Here is a 17,811-nt window from a genome sequence, read left to right on the forward strand (position 1 = left end):
CTGACATAGTGGGGTGTGTGGGGGAGTACGGTAGGTTCTCTTCATATTTTTTACTTTGAGAGACAGACGTGAGCTTCAGTTTTAATGCTGCAGTTCCGTTGGCAACCTCCCCTCCCCATCTCGCCTTTTCTATGTGGCTCTAAGAATACCTCATCCAAACCTCAATCACGTAGGATTGCGTAGCGAGAGGAAATGCTGCCGGAAAGGCACTCAGTTGGCTCGGCGTCAGGGAGAAGTACCGATTCCCTCATCTGCTTTTGAAGTTGATATTTTTGGGTTAATTTTGTTTTTATTGGAACATGGAAATATTCGACATTTAAGTATTTTCATCGTTTTGTGAAGACATTTTTTTACGTGGGAAACGAATATGTTTGAATTACTGAAATTGTATTTTGTCGCTACTCTAAAACATCATTATGAATTTGCTCAGTGGCTCAGGTTGGCGACTAGTGCCTCGAGTCTCGGAAAGCAATGCTGCGACTGAACGACCGTGCGCTGGGCTGAGCTGGCTGCTGTCTCGCGGTTCCGCTTGGCAGCTGTTTGTCGTTGAACTGAAAAGTTGCAAAGCTGTGAATTAGACGGTACTTGACACTAAACTGGTGAAATAGAAAGATTCAGTATCCCCAGGAAAAGTCCGATGCATCCTGTCCAGCACATTTTTAGGATTTAATGTACGTCCGTTGACATCGTTTTAGAAATGCAACTACATGACAATTCAGAATGGAACGCACTTTTGCGAAAGATGGTTTGTGTATTTATATTTGTGTGTCATGCAATAACCAATGAGGGCATGCAGTTGTGAAATCATTATATGCGTTTATGCGTCCCCTCTCACTCTAAACTCTGCTGAAATGGAGAACACCGTCTTCAGACATTGAAGAGGCTATCACCGGGATAGTGTGGAAATGTTATACTTTTGACTACTCTGAGAAGATGCTATATTTTAAAGATTTGGATTCCTCGTTTTGGGAATATCAGGTGCGAGGATAACGACGACCAACTGCAATCAACAGAACTGGTTATTACAGTTTTTATATTATTGCGCGCAGTCATTACATCTGCCTCTGTGGAACACCTCGATTAGCCCGCGGGGGAGATGGCAGCGGCGATCGCCAGCTCTCTCATCCGACAGAAACGCCAAGCTAGGGAGTCCAACAGCGACCGTGTTTCCACATCCAAACGCCGCACTAGTCCGACTAAAGACCCTCGCTCTCTGTGTGACAGGCATATTTTTGGGGTTTTTAGCAAAGTTCGTTTCTGCAGCGGGAAGAAAAAAACTGTTCGGCGGAGACCAGGTCAGTTATTGTATTTTAGATTTGCCCGAAGGTTATTCGTTAGTCCCAGGGAGGTTCCTTCTCTGTCAAAGTCCCACGTGTTTCGTTCTTCACTAGCTGTTTTATATCAATTCGAACAAAAACACCAAAGTCTACCACTTCAGATACACGAATTTACGTATGTACCATGTCCTGTGATCGCATGAACCTTGTTTTATAATAGTATTGTTCCTGTCAATATCTATTTGTCAGAGATGTTCAGATGGCCCTTTTCTACTGTAGCACAAATCTTTTTTTTAAGTGTAAAACATGCACTACTAGACTATGTGAAGAGATAAAAATCATCCCTGCAGCACAGCGCAGCAACATGTCAATTGTATGTTGGTCACTTCATATCAGGGTGTGCTTAAATCTGTGTGGGTGTAGAATTAGGTTGCTCACAGTGTTTATATCGCTGAGCATTGGTGCACAGAAAGGAGACTGCAGCTCATTTGGAGTTATGGCTAGTGGGGCTTCACCTGTATTCCAGCGTGAGTGCAGGGTCCACATTTCTCACCGTGCATCTGAACTGTGATAGAGGACAGGTCCGGTAGATCTCTGCCTCAAGTCCTCCACCTCGAGTGCTGAGTGCTTTCTCCTGTTGCTAATGATGGAAATGGCAGCCCTGCGCTGGTTTGTCTGAAATGTGCTGTTTGTCCTTCTCGCTATAAGACGCCTCCTCCAGCCCTCCACAGGTGTGTCGTAAGAGCATCAGGCTAGGTCAGTCCCTGAGTCTCCATCAGTGTGCTGTGTCAGCGAGGCGCCCCATCTCCTGCTCACACTCCTCACTGTGGGACTCCTCTGAAGGCAGAAGTCCGCCGCTTTGTCTCTGTAATGCATTTACCCTGACCTTACTTTTTTATTTCCTTTTTAAATGATTTCAATGAAACAGACAGCCTCTGTGTGTTGTTGTGTCTGTGTTGTGAAATATGATTACAGTAGTACAGATTCATGCCCCCATTTCACAGCCATTATAGCATGTAACAGTAAAATCAAACATGACATTTGTACAGGTACCTTTCTTATGAACTGAAAATTTAATGAACCCATGTGTACTCCCATGTTTACTCAAGTTCCCTGACACGTATATGCATGTATGCGTATCTAAACACACACATGCACATGCACACGCACACACACATGCACACATACACACACACACACGCATACACATACATGCACACGCACACACGCAAACAGATGCATGCACGCACGCAGACACACACACGCAGACACACACACACACACAAACAAAAATATAATGCTCAGGCAGATCGGGATTCTTTATGCAGTTCTCCTCCAGTAGCTAAACCTGTGGGTGTAGAGCACTCACTTGTGGTGCAGTGCTCTGTGGTGATGAAGGTAGGGGCTGCTGCCACATTCCGACACTCTGAGCATATATCTGTCAGCTCAGACCGCACTGAACCAGTACCAACCTGACACGAAGTGACAGCATTCTGCTATTTCAAGCCAAGTCAGTGAAGGAGCTTTCGGGTCTTGAGGAAGTGCACAGCACAGTGGCCTGAATGTGAGAGTTATACTCCGCCATTTTGACTGGTTCCTGTGTGTTATGCTCGGCCAGTTGGCTGGGAGTTACACAGGCCACAGAGAGGGGTGAAGGGGACCTGAACGTGCCCCGCAGGGAAGTGTACCTGTCCTGTGTGACACTGAGGCAGGCGTGTTACACTGATACAGTATGCATACTGTATGTGACACTGATGTGTGTGTGTGTGTGTATGATTGTTCAACTGATCCACACTGTGTTTTGATTATGGGTGTTGGTGATGCAGAGGGGCGGAGTCTAACGTGCCTCCGGTGGGTGCGGGTGTTTTTGTGTTTCAGAGCCGCAGCTGAAAGGCATTGTGACCCGACTGTTCAGCCAGCAAGGCTTCTACTTGCAGATGCTGCCAGACGGCAACATTGACGGGACCAAGGACGAGAATAGCGACTACAGTGAGTTAAAGCACTCTAATTCCCAGCATGCACCACTTCCACAATTCAGCAGGTTTATAATATGGCTACCGTAACAAAATCATGGAAAACATACATTGCTATGTGTTCTTCTCACCACAAGTGTGTGTATGTGTGTATGTTTAAACAAGACATTGTACGCCCAGAGGTACCCTTCCATATGCCCACAATAGGACAGACATTCAAAATCCCTTAATTAATACATATGTTACTGTCAGTTCATAGAGGTCCAAAATCATAATGAAAAGACTAAATGGCAGTGTTCCTTGTAGTCCTTGGCAGACCTCATGATCCCTACTGGAAAAACAACACCATTTTAATTGGCAACTCAAGACTGTTCTATAGAATGAAGATTTTATCATTCACCCTTTTCTTTGGTTGTTGGCGGCCATTAATGTTAGTACTCCTGTGACTCACAGACCTGATGCATCTGCCCATTGCTGGCTCTTCTCTTTCACCAGCACCTGCGTGTCCTGCCTTCCCTCCATGCTCCTGTGTGGCTCTGCTGCTGATTTGTAACTCAGTCACATGCGTGGAATCTGTTTCCTATCGCTCCCAGCAGCCTCAGTTATCTGTTTGTCTCTTCCTGGTTTTCTTAGCTGAAAATAGTTGCTATTAATACCACTTCCTCTTCACGAGTGAAGGTGTTGTTTAGCGCCCTGAAATTTGGAAGCTGTGTGATGTCAGCTGATGAGGTGATAGATCAGTCAGTCAGTTGTCATAAGGACTGAATCACTGCAGAGTGGTGTGTATCAAAACAAACAGTCACTGCAGAGAGGTAGGTCAGAATGAGGAGTCACTGCAGAGGTGTGTGTGTCAAAACATTGAGTCACTGCAGAGGGGTGTGTGTCACAATGAGGAGTCACTGTAGAGAGGTATGTATCAGAATAAAGAGTCACTTCAGAGAGGTATGTGTCAAAACAAGGAGTCACTGCAGAGGGGTGTGTGTCAAAACAAGGAGTCACTGTAGAGAGGTATGTATCAGAATAAAGAGTCACTGCTGAGAGGTATGTGTCAGAATGTAGAGTCACTGCTGAGAGGTATGTGTCAGAATGAGGAGTCACTGTACAGAGGTAGGTCAGAATGAAGAGTCACTTCAGAGAGGTGTGTGTCACAATGAGTCACTGCAGAGAGGTATGTGTCAGAATGAAGAGTCACTTCAGAGAGATGTGTGTGACAAGGAGTCACTCCAGTGGGGTGTGTGTCACAATGAGTCACCTCAGAGGGGTGTGTGTCACAATGAGTCACTGCAGAGGGGTGTGTGTGACAAGGTGTCACTGCAGAGAGGTGTGTGTCAGAATGAGTCACTGCAGTGGGGTGTGTGTCAGAATGGGGAGTCACTGCAGGAGAGTGTTGATCTAATGTGAGGGTGAGGGCAGGAGGTCCTGGGGAGGTGTGGGTGGGCTGCAACAGCAGTCTGTGTTTATGGCTCTAGTAAATGCTGCAGGGCCAGCTCAATGTCAGACCCTTCGTGAGCCATGCTGTGAGAATGGAGGAAACAGAACAAAATAAGACACAGGTTCCACAGTTCGGCAGATGAGCACCAATCCTTCTCCTCCTGTTGCACAGAATGAGCCATTCTCCCCATCCAGAGCTGAGGACAGTGGGAGAGGGCAGAAGAAGCCCACCCATTCCGAACGTGGCTTCCAGACCTCACACTTGTCTCTTTAGCTTTACATGGAACTAGTGGAAGAGAACCTCTCTCTTATGAGTTCTCCATGTTTCAGGTGCTGAAATGCGTTTTGCTGGAAGTGTTTTGTGAGTGCAGCGTGCCGGTGGATTAGAGGGGAGAGTATGTGCTGCGGCTGAATGTTTTATGGAGGAGCAGGAGCGGGAGGCGGCGTGATGCTGCCCCGGGCTCATTCAGGAGAAGATCTTCTCCCACTCACACCGGGGGATTTTTCCTCTCCGCTCATCTACCATCCACTCTCTTCTGTCTTTACGGATTACATCACAGCTCTGTTTATCAGCCTGGCCTGCATAGGAGCGTGCAACACGCTCGGCCTGCTGCAGATTACCAGGAATGTTTGTCTTTGTTTTGTAACTCTATTTCGTAATTACAGGAATTCTTGTGTCGGAAATGTACAGGGATCTGCGTGGGCTGGGCTAGCGTGGGCTCTCAGGGATCTGCTGCTTGGGTTCCAGGAGTTTGTGTGCGAGGCAGGAGAAGGTCCAGTCAGAGAGGCAGAGAGAGAGGGGAGAAAGGAGAGAGGCAACAGTCAAAGAGCGAGATCTTCAGTGTGCTTTCTGTTTCATTGACACAGCTCTGTAGTACTTCTGCTTTCATGAGAAGTTTTTCTGCAAAATTCAATGCCTGATCATGTAATACAAAAATAAAAAATAAAAAAACAAATATCCATATAAACCCCCATGTTTACTACTACTACTACTACTAATGATAATAATAATAAGAAGAAGAAGAACAACAATAACAATAAAAAAGAATTGATATCAACAGAAATACAGGTACTTCTGAATTTATGATGGAGATGATAATAATGATAGTTTATTATTATTATTATTACTTTTTTTTTATTATTAATAATAATAATAATAATAATAATAATAATAATAATAATAATAATAAATATAATTCACCCTGTCCCATGAGTCCCCTGTCACAGTTCTCTGGAATGTTCTGGAAGCCCATTCTTTTGGAGAGGCCTGTTGATGGGACCTCTTCACAGTCTATATTTGCACACGCGTCAGCCCACACTTGGAGTAAGATCCCTCTGGCAAAAGGCCCATAATCCCACAGTAAGCTGACAGGAGCTGAAGCCTGGATGTATGACTGATCCAGCACTGGCTGTGTACCTGGCAACACAACAGCCACCTCCGGACCCCGCATCACAAATCCCTAACACCGCCCTACACCTGGCCCATACACCCCTGCCAGCCTTATGATTATAACAGCACTGCGTCAAACTAACATTAGCAGGTTCAGCTGGGTAGCTAAGTTCAGTGATTCAACACAGTAATTTTTCATCCCTGATCCTTTTTAAAGTGAGATTCAAAGAGAAAATATTTTCTAGGCAGTTACAGTGACTCAAGCAGACACATCCTTTACATAACCAACTCCATGTATTCAGGATATAAACAAATATCTTTTATTTGTTTCAATATTTTGCCTATATTTCACATTACCTTCACTTGTTGCATTGACTCAAATAATTCTGGGATATATGGCTTCCATGATGTATGTGTGCATGTATGATGGAAGGTGGTGTTCTGAAGACAGGTGTGTAGTGGATGAGTATAAGAGAGAGATCGGACAAGCTACTCATATTTTCACCTCTCCCCTTTTTACATCTTCTTGACTAGCATCAAATGTATTCACATATGTTTGTGACATTTTCATTTTTCATATGATTATTTTACGTCCCCACAAATGAATGCATTTGGTCCTCACCTGTGTCCCAGGTGTGGCTGTGATGCATGCAGAAGGTGCCAGGATTGGTGTGGCAGGTGTGAGGGTGACAGGTGGCAGGTGTGTGACGACGCTTCTGTGTTTTTCAGCCCTGTTTAACCTGATCCCGGTAGGACTGCGAGTGGTGGCCATCCAGGGGGTGAAGGCTGGACTCTATGCAGCCATGAATGGAGAGGGGTTCATGTACAGCTCAGTAAGATATGCATCCTCCTCCTCTCAGTGTGTGTGCGTGCCTGTGTGTGTGTGTGTGTGCATGCGTGTGTGTGCATGTGTGTGTGTGCGTGCCTGTGTGTGTGTGTGTGCATGCGTGTGTGTGTGCAAGTGTGTGCGTGCATGTGTGTGTGTGTGTGTGCATGCGTGTATGTGCGTGCGTGTGTGTGCGTGCCTGTGCGTGCGTGTGTGTGCGTGCCTGTGTGTGCATATGTGTGTGTGTGCGTGTGTGTGTGTGCGTGTGCATGCGTGTGTGTGCATGTGAGTGTGTGTGTGTGTGCATGCGTGGGTGCACATGTGCGTGTGTGCGTATGGGTCTGTGTGTGCCTGTGTGTTTCTCTGTGTGCATGTGTGTCTGTCTGTTTGCGTGTGTGGGTGTGTGTGTTTGTGTGTCTCTCTGTGTTTATGAGTCTTGTGGTATTGTCTCCTATTTCTATTTTTGCAATTTAGATACGCACATGTCTAAACATATGTGGCTATGGCTGCAAGTTGGTTTTATTTACTGTGTTTCTTTTAACGACTGGACCTCTATGGTCATGTTGGCCTGGTCAATGTCTGCATATGTGTTGAAGTGTCTAGCTTTAAGAGTGTATTGGTGTTTGTACAGGGTTGTAGTCATAGGTTGACCATGCTGATGCGTGGCTGTGTTGGTGCAGCCCTCTGTTGTAGTAGGGTTGTGTTGGTAGTGGTATTACCTTTCACAGTTCACTTTTACCTCAGACGTAATCCTTCATGTGGGCTGACCACACCGATATTGAAGTGCCTGTCTGTGATGTGAGGAGGATTTAAGGGTTGCTGTGCTTTCTGAACTGATTTTTTTCAAACTGGGCCTTCCTGAAAGTACTGTTCTTTTAATGGAAGCCATTAGTGGCTCTGGAGAAAGAAATACGTGAAGCTTTAAATTTAAGTGCAGACCCCAAGTAATCCCCTTTCACTTAATTGTGCCTCCTGTGGCCATTTACATTACTCTTTAAACTTTGCACTCTTAGTCCAATTAGCACCTTGCGAAAGCATCAAAATGAAGTTCTGAGTTATTATTCGTCTAACAGTAAGTTCTCTGCTTCCGCTGCTTGTAGCCGCTGCCACTGCTGCTCACGTGCTTGTCACAGAAGGAGGCGGGGCTTCACAGCCTCTCCCTACGCTCAGCTGCTGCTCACGTGCTTGTCACAGAAGGAGGCGGGGCCTCACACCCTCTCCCTACGCTCAGCTGCTGCTCACGTGCTTGTCACAAAAGGAGGCGGGGCTTCACAGCCTCTGCCTATGCTCAGCTGCTGCTAACTGGCTCTATTTTAGAAATGTGCTTGAATTTACATGTAAATCCCAGAGAGTCATCTCAGGAAGGGATGGTCTGACTATACATAGACAGAGGGCATGAACTTGCTGCTCCAAATTCACCATTTGTCTTACAGCTGTGGTGTACTGTGGCGGTGCCTGTGCCAGGTAATATTTGGGTTAAAATACACACAGAGGCATTACACTCTGGCTAATGGCCATTTTATGCATCTTTTTGACTGAAAAAAACTAAAACATCTATTAGTAAATAGAGAGCACTCACAGGAGAGCAGGTGCTTAACAATGTAAAACAGACTCCTTAATTGACTTAATTTTCTTGAAACCTGAAATCCCCTGGATCTTAATTACTGTAGTGGCACAGGCATAGAAACACAGGTAGTAATATTTTGACATCATTTGACCTCTTTAGAGTCACAAAGGCTGCATTCCATTTTTTTAAAATTTTTACACGTAATACAAATTTCTTGGATGACAAAAACACGTTGCAATGGAAATATTCCAAAAATATTATTTTATTTTTATTGAATGTCCCTTGTAGAACATACTGTATGGTTGTTGAGATTAAGACCAGACTCAAAAATGAACTTCCATGGCTTAGGAGGATATTTGAATGAATATGACATGATATTCCCTAGTATAATGTGAATGATGTACATTCATATATTCGTATTATAAACAGTGGCTTCATGTTCTGCTCTGTTCGGCGCCAGTGTAGCATAGCGGAACCAGACGTGTGACTCCCAAAGGCCTCCCAGACTTTGGGGGGGGGGGGTATAAGTATAGTATATCTCAGTATAAATATCTGACATTGACCAAAAAGGGGGAACAGTTCTCTGCTCCTCTTCTCTGCTCCATGTTGTTCCACGTCCGACCAGTGCTTTCACAGAGGCATTCGCTGTGTTTGAAAATGCAGTTAGCATATTTGGTGAATGATGTTCAGAATCAGTACTGATGGTAATTTACTGTACATTTCCACTTTGAGTAGCACATTTTACAAAAGGAAATGCCCTTGGGTTCGAAAAGGACATTTGTCTATTTGGGATGGAGAAAATGAGGAACCATGGTATGCTGTGCAACTGGAGGTCCATAAATATAACATTGTTTTTGAAATATGAGTACTGAAAACAGTTCTGACAGCCTATAAGTGCAGAATGGTGTCTGACGAAAGACTTTCTGCCCAAGAGCGAGAGCATTGCTCTGCACCAAGCTAGTCAAATTCAAATATCTTTATTGCCTTAGAAGGAAATATGGCTGGCAATGTCTGCACACAATAAATGGGGTAAGGGGTCACAGTGAATAGTAAACCATAATAATGTATGAATTATATTAATATTACCAATATTAAGAATGCATAGATTGTAAATCTAAAGTAAGCATAACTCATCCGGCCCACAACAGTCTCTCTCAGCAGTTTAACTCTTCTGGCGAGTTCCAGTGGTCATTCACTGTCCTCCAGCCTGTGGCAGGCAGCCAATAGGCAGCTGTTTTCCTCCCCAAAGATGACTCAGAAGATCTGATAGGCTTTGATATATGTGGCATATTTATTACTCACAGGAAAGTGTGTATCTCTCATTTAATTTTAAATTACATTTTCGCAGAATAAGCTCTGTATTGTTCCCCTGGAGATGATAGAAAGCATAAATTAAATGGTCTCTGTTCCTATAATGTCCAGTCAAAATGAATAAATAAAAACACAAACACACATCTTGCTCCTCATGTGCCAACTATGTGCCTTTTTCAGATCTGCAGAGTAAGTTCACCATTGGCTTTGAGCGCAAATCGGGGGAAATTCCAGGATCGTGACTCTTAATGTGTCTAAAAGTGTGGAGGAAGAATGCTGGTGACTCAACAGATGGACAGAGCTCAGCTGGTCAGTTATTTACTGCACCCATTGGTCAGTAGCTTAGGGAAACAATGCCGTGATCTTTTGCAGCAGTGACACTGTTGTGCTGACTGCAGTACTCCTCTGTAGATTAAAAAAACCCACTTGTACCTTTTTCCACCAGCGGTCGGTAAGAGACCACCAGCTCCGACCGTTCTTAAAGGAGCCTTGAGAGGCATGGATGAGCTTTAGGTGAAATATCTTTTCACCTGCGACTGTCTTCTGCCTTGTTGCAAATGCTTTTCCACTCTGTGTTTGAGGGTGAATTAGGTATCTGAGTACCTGGCAGGGGTGTCTGAGTATCAGGCAGCAGTATTGGCACACAGAACTGGGCTGGTTTTTCTGAAAGCATTGCCTGATGTGTCAGCCCTCTGGGGATGGAAGATTAATGTGCAGAAGCTGTAATGCAGGAGCTTTGGTTGAGTAAAGGTTCCCCAAGCAGATAGTAGCTAGCGTGTGGTCACTTGTGGCTTCTACCCCGACAACACCGCTTTACTGAGAGACACCGAGCAGAATGACATCATCGCTCATCACACTGAAAGCACTTGCGTGGAAATGGAGACAGGATGTGGAGAAACTCCTGCCTCTGCTCACAGTCACCTGCGCTGGTGCAAAATGGCGTGTTTCACAGGGTGAAGGCTCAGGCGTTTTCTTAGCCTTGCAGACCTTCACCCCTCAGCTCTATAGATAGTTCTACATGTTCTACAGCTCCTCGGTCTCCTGTTCAGACCCTGCCCTGTACAGGTTGTAAGCCACTGATATAGTAGAACTCAGTTTGCTAAAATGCCTGCTGATCAGGCATCCTGGGTACTGACCCTGTCAAGCCACCATGAAGCTCCCATTGACCCCCTGGTCTCCCAGCACCAGAAGGGACAGGGGAGACTGGCTCCCACCTTTTGTTTTTGGCATGAAGCTTCTCCGTGCTGATTTCTGAAGTGTATGAGTACCGGACAAATGACCTACAGTGTCCCACAGGTGCCGTGAAATCAATAGCTGTTAGTACAGATTCCCACGGTCCTTGCTGAACTAGGACGTAGACCTCATTTCAACATTAGAGGGACAACAAACTGGATTTTCTTTGTGGGGGGAGGGGGGGTGGGTGGTAATATTGGGAGGGAACATGATAATATTGGGAGGGAACATTTGAAGTTTGGAGGGATGTGTGTCCCCTGTCCGCCTAGGTTTTACATCCATGGTGCAGAAGGTGAGTAGGCCTATGTCTCATTCTACAAATTAACACTCCCAGAAAACTCACTGTGAGAAATGGCACCATGGAGACCTTTTCAAATCCAAGGCCCGTGTCTAACCTTAACTTTCCCGAAGCCTGTACACAGGACTCAGTGTGAGAGAACTCGGACTGTAGATGCAGAGCTTCTGAGCCTTGTTCAGCATTAGTGTTGGGGGTGGAAGTTGTGTTTAACACCGAAGGAGCACACTGTGAATAGGCAGGCCTCCATTATTTATCACACTCTAACTGACCTACTTTACTGTTCTGCAGCCCACTGTAGTTTGATAACATCTGCCTTAACTAAGAGAGTACTGCAGACCGACCATTGGACCCACCCAACATTCTCTGCACGTACAATGGCATGAAAAATTACCCTGCCCCCTTCCTGATTTCCTCTATTAGTGCATATTTGTCACACTGAATGGTTTCAGTTCTTTAGACAAAATGAAATATTAGACCCCTGATCACCCCTCCACACGCCTGCCCAACCCCAGCATATTTACCTGTACCCCCTACACACCTCCATACATCAACCCAACCCCTGCACACTTACCCCGACCACCTACACACCTCAACTTAAAGACTGTTTGCTGGGTAAACACCTTTTATTTTTTTTTTAGTTTGAAAAATGTATTCCTAACCTTGAACGCTGAAAAAAACTGGAAAATGCATTATTTTCCCCTTTTGCAGCGAGCCAAAATAGTGCCTATGTGCTTATTTCCCCTTCTCCTTGCTAAGAAATTTCTTCTTCCAAGTTTGCTTCCAAAATTACTCTGATTCTCAAAAGAAAAAGGATAGCAGGATGCAAAAATGAGTATTTCTTGGACAAAACTAATTCTTAAAACTAATTTAAAATAATTTGGCATACCAACATTTCTTTTTGCAGAAAGGCATACGTGGGTTTTATTCACACTGGCTAAAATGTGTTACTCCTCTCACCTATGAAACACACTTGTCAGTCATTTTCTGCATCAAGTCAGATGGACCAGTCGACCTGTTTTCCCCCTGAGCAGCTGCGATCTGAAGCGGCTTATTACTCTGCGAGTGACGCTGTTACTTGCGGTGGAATGGTGAGAGGTGAGCTGGGACTTCCTGCTGCTCTCTCGTGCTGTGGTGCCACTGGCCTACGATGGGTCTGGCTCACTCTGCTTACCCGCCAACCTGCACATAGAGGTGCAGCTGCAGGAGGGGGCTGCTCTGTCACTGAGCCCAGATAACCCCCCCCCCCCCCCCCCCCCCAATGCTGCACTCTGTGCACACGGCACATACTTTGAGATTGACCTTCATGTCTTTCTCCCTGTGTGCGAGTGTGTGTGTGTGCGAACGTGTGCGTGTGAGTGCCTGCATGCGTGTGAGTGTGTGTATGCGTGTGCTCGTGCATGTAAGAGTGTATGTGTGTGCGCATGTGTGTGCTCGTGCATTTATGAGTGTATGTGTTTGCATGTGTGCGCATGTGTGTGCGGGTGCATTTATGAGTGTATGTGTGCGCATGTGTGTGCGTGTGAGTGTGTGTGTGTGTGTGTGTGTGTGCGCGTGTAGGTAGCATGCCCCGAATACTACCTCAGCTCTTTGGAATCCACGTCATTCTCTGTCTTGATTCTTGTGACTTAAAAATAACATTTGACAGATGTCCAACAACCAGTGGACAAAATATTCAACCTAACATTTGGGGATAGTTTGGAAGCAACAAATTGTTAGCTGTAAGTGGTTATGTGTCACTGAGATTGGTTGATCGATCAGGTTTACATGTTTGATAAGGACTGGCTCTCTGTTTGACTGTGCGGTATGCCAAGGCATTGTGGGTATCTGCTTCACCACAGAGCAATGAAACAGAGTACTTCTCAAAAAGCCCACAGCTATGGAAGCCAGTTTTCACACTGAGCTTGAGCTATAAGCACAGAAAAACAATTATCAGTGTGGGTGGATCAAACAGACAGCGAGTAGCAGTGTCAAAATGTCACACCAAACACCAAACCTCTCCATTTAAAGCAGGTCTCTGAGTGGTTTTTGTGGGTTTGCCACTCACTGAGGATTTGGGCCAAGAGCCCAGATCACATGATGACTTCACGCCACACACCAGTGATGAGGAGACAGTCTAGTTTTTCTTTATTTGTATCTGCATAGAATCTCTCATGCACCCAGTTATGCTGTTGGATTTGTGCTGGATGAATATGTGTTTGATCGCCTGGAGCTGTGGAGAGTACAAGTACCAGGAATATAAGCCCAACCAACTGGGACTCGAGCCCATGACCCTCTGTGTACTAAGCACAGCTTAGTTTGGTCAGCGCTCTAGCAGTGTCCGGGGAAGCTTCGGTCAGGCGACAGGCAGCGGTGCTTGCAGCAAAAGGTTTGGAACCCAGGCTCAGTGCTGGAGTTGTAGGAGGGGCCTGTGACTGCGGCACTTCTCTCTGGGTCCCTGTGTTTCTTTTGCCCAGGCTTCTCTTTCATCTGTACTTATGTAATCTTTATGTAACATTATATTCCTGCTGGTATTCTAAGAGTGAGCTCATCGGCACCCCTGCTGAGAGACATAAGATGGGGAAAGAGGGTGATTCAGTTTGCAGTTTTGCACTCTACACCTACCTGACAGGTTTATACAGATGTAATGCATCGCACACTGTGGTGGAATAATTGATGAAAAAAACAACGTTGATTCTGGTGTGCCCACCATCACCGGCCTTTCTTTCAGCTTCAGCGGGCATTCACTGGCTCCTTACTCTCAGAAATAGAGCAGTGGTGCTATTTCCACCTCGTCTAAAAATGCATTGCAATCAGCAACTCTGGTGTATTGTAGGGCTCCAGTGGGAAGACCACCTCAGAACATCCTCTCTGACAGCTCTGTCTCTCTCAGCTCAAACAGCTCTCATCTCTCCCTCTGTTTCCCAGGATGTGTTCACTCCGGAGTGTAAGTTCAAGGAGTCTGTGTTTGAGAATTACTACGTCATCTACTCGTCCACGGTGTACCGGCAGCACGAGTCTGGCAGGGCCTGGTTTTTGGGGCTTACCAAGGATGGTCAGGTGATGAAGGGGAACCGGGTTAAGAAAACCAAGCCTTGCTCGCATTTTGTTCCCAGACCTATTGAAGGTAAGACTCATATGACATACAAGACTGTAATGAACAACAGGTGCATTATAGGTATATAACTTCCACCCTCTCCGTGGCCCTCCCCCAGGTTAACCCAACATTCCTAGCCCTGACCTCAAACACAAAATATACGAATAGTCCTGCTGCCAAGTTGTTGGCTGAGAATTACCTAGCAGTGTGTAAATGCTGATGTTCAGGACAGCTATGGGGCCACCAGTACAGACAAGACTCAACACACAGCCTTCCTGTCACCTCAGAAACTTTTGAGCTATTACATATTACCGAAAACTTGGCTCATGAGCCTCGTGGCTGTACTGTTTCTGGACCAATCCCAAGATTCATGACTGCCCTCAAAAAAGAATCATGACCCCCTCCTCCCCTATCCGATGCATAAACCTTCCTTTAGCTCCCTCTCTAAAATCATAACTATGAGCCATAGCCATATATTTACGGTACTTTAGTGTATCTGTGCTCCCTCGTTATCATGTGGAAATGCAGTTGATATTCCGGTCTCCTCTCTTCCTTAGTTTGCATGTACAAGGAGCCATCACTGCATGAAATTGAAGAGAAGCAGCGCTCCAGGAAAAGTTCAGGAACTCCCACCATGAACGGGGGCAAAGTGGTGAACCAGGACAATACAGAGGAGGACGGGTCTTAGCTGCACCTTGGAAGACCACCCTGGATCCCAACTCCTTCATTTCTTACACATTGTTCCAACAAAAATGAAAAGAAGACAAAAAACTGAATTCTTGCCTGTGAAATATTTTAGACAAAAAGGAAAAATATTTGAAATCAGGACATGAATTTACATTTTATGCAAAAGTCTGCTGTGTGGCAGCAGAAGGTTCCTCTCTTCACTACAGTATTAGTGTTTCAAAGTTAAAACTCCCAAACAAGCTTTAAGCCATGTTAGACTTTCACGCATTAATTTATGAATGCTACGGTTCTTTCACCTGCTTATATGTGTTGTTATTATCATTAATAATTATATTGTTATTATTCATTATTACTTTTATTCCTCTCATTATTATTATGGTTTACTTTAGGGCAGTTAGGAGAGTTTTTGGTATAGGATGCATAACTGCTGAACAGTCGGAGATGTTGGAGATGCCTCTCTGTTTGATAGAATCACACTGTCCTGAGGGCTTTCTGGGGGTCAGGGAGCTCCCTGTCCATCCGGTAATGTAATCATAAACTCTCTTAGATATGTGTGATCAAAGATGCTTTCTCCAAGACAGTGGTCTCTCGATGGGGATTTCATGTCCTGGGTCTTGCAAAGGATCATGGGAACTGGAGAGGCCTCTGCACATGTGCCCATGAAAGCTACAGCCATATGCAATGCTAAAAAGGGATAAAAGAGGTTCTCAATTTGTTGCCTTCTTTTTTTCTGTCTGCAGATGCCTCGCCCCAAAATTCTATCCGATCAATAACATAGAGAACACACTCACTCACAAAAATCAATTGTGAGGGAGGGACATGTCATAGTATCGTATTGTGTCATTCCACAAGGAACGCCTTGGTCACAAATTATATGAAATCAAAAGATCAGGTCTGCCATTTTTTCTGGACGCAAGTTCAGTCCTGGTTTCTATAGCTCCTGTGATTGCATGTATAAAAGTGGAACTAAAAGAGTTCCAGATCTTTTCAAAAAGTGTTTATGGTGTAATTATTGACTACAGAGTTCCAGTCAAGAGCTTAGCAAAGAGCCTGGAAATAGAATGTACATTTTTCACCTTCAGAAAGGAAGTTCTATTTTAAAGGAAAGTGGTACAAATTGGATTTATGGAGCAGATATGGCTGACTCTCGGTCAGTCTAGTGTATAAAGTAGGCAGTTGTATGGAATGGATTGTGATCAACCCAAGAGTTCTGTCTATCTTTTCTGTTATACCTAAAATCAGCCTGATTGGTCATCAGCATTTGTTTGAAGCAGGCATTGTGTAAACACTAATCGCTGTTTCAACTGGGTAGGCTGAAAGTGACCACAGATGATAAGACTGAAGCACCCCCATAACGTAAAGATCGAAGATAGATTTTTACAGCATGCACTCTATACTAAAAAAAGTGTTTCCCTAAAGGTGTTGGACTGAATCACCAAGATTTTTAACTGATCTAATCATTATCATTGCATAATAATTGCTTGTAAAAATCATTCTACACAACACTGGGAGAGATTTAAAGGAGGTGTATCAGGACTTGCTTGGCCTCAGCAGATTTTTCCCTGGTTTAATTCAAGCTATGTTGTGTATTTCATTAACTTCATTAAGGACATGATGGCTTCTTTCACAAGTGTCTGTAATGTCTTTGAAAGTCTTCCATTGGGGGAGTGACGCCATGTCATAATCATGTGAGGGTCAAAGTCAGAGTTCATTGGCCAAAAATGAGGAGGGGGTGTATCTGTGGAGCCAGGACAGCAGTGTGTGCTTCTGCTGGCCAGTGAAAGTGATGGTGTGCACTGTGTGTGTATGACACGGACTCTGCACTGACTCCACCCTTTCACTAGAAGGTAAGATGGGGGGCTTGGCATCTGGGGGTACTGAACTGTTTATTTGTGCTTGCTGATTTTTGCACCTTTAAGAAACACCTTCATATGCATTATGAAATATGAAGCAGAAAAATACATTGAAAATAGGCCAAATGAAAAGATCATTTAAAAATAAAAAGGACAATACAAAAAATGCCTCTCCATGCTGCTTCTCTCTGGCTACAAGCATGCACAAACGTGCACACACAAACACGCCCCCGCACACAAACACACTTTCACAAAACACGCAGACATTCACCTCACACCATCAGACATCTGCACACAATAGAGTATATAAATGCCCTCCCCAGACAGACACACCCCGAGAATTACTCTCAGTCTCAACTTTCACCCAGAGACACAAACTGACTTTTCCCACTCAGTACACACACATATCCGACTGTATTATAGTGACAAGTCACACAAAACCTGACTGCATGTACTCTTGATGGATAGCGTTGATGGATGGCTCACCTGTGATTAATCAGGTAAGTCTGGTGCTGTTATATCTGCCTGAATGAGCAGGCAAGGTGCCAGATGAGGCCTCTCCTTCACAGAACTACCTTGTGTGATGACCTTGAAGTGTTACAGCATTTGAGACCATGCTAGTAAGTTTGGTAGTATATTGAATATACTGGGAGGGGATATTGGAAGGGGACAATATGAGGTAAAGTCTGAATACGTTCATACATAATGGGGATATGAGATTGCAGAAGGTTGGGAGATCAGAGTGTGATAGCACATACAGGGAACAGGAATGGTGTAAGGTGAGAGAGTTCTGAGTCTATTGGAAAGTTAGAATATAGTATGTTGGAGATGAGAAGATGGTACTAGTGAGTGAGACTTTGGGGTGGTATGCAGCAGCCTTTAGAAATGTCCA

The 17,811-nt window shown here is 44.8% G+C and overlaps 1 protein-coding gene across 7 annotated transcripts in view; it reads left to right on the forward strand.

The window, feature by feature from the left end:
* The window catches only part of LOC118210219 (fibroblast growth factor 12-like), a 42,695-nt gene extending 25,610 nt beyond the window's left edge, over positions 1-17,085 (forward strand). For 6 of the 7 annotated variants that reach the window (XM_035386231.1, XM_035386232.1, XM_035386230.1 and 3 more), the window contains 4 exons: positions 3,156-3,266; positions 6,801-6,904; positions 14,211-14,409; positions 14,937-17,085. In XM_035386231.1, the coding sequence (XP_035242122.1) occupies positions 3,156-3,266; positions 6,801-6,904; positions 14,211-14,409; positions 14,937-15,067 (545 nt within the window). In that variant the 3' untranslated portion in view covers positions 15,068-17,085. Of the gene's footprint in view, positions 1-106; positions 1,296-3,155; positions 3,267-6,800; positions 6,905-14,210; positions 14,410-14,936 lie in introns of those variants that run through there. The other variant, XM_035386227.1, reaches the window with a different exon arrangement.
* The last annotated feature ends 726 nt before the right edge of the window (positions 17,086-17,811 follow it).

The sequence above is a fragment of the Anguilla anguilla genome, chromosome 12 (assembly GCF_013347855.1).
Source record: "Anguilla anguilla isolate fAngAng1 chromosome 12, fAngAng1.pri, whole genome shotgun sequence".
Taxonomy (NCBI): domain Eukaryota; kingdom Metazoa; phylum Chordata; class Actinopteri; order Anguilliformes; family Anguillidae; genus Anguilla; species Anguilla anguilla.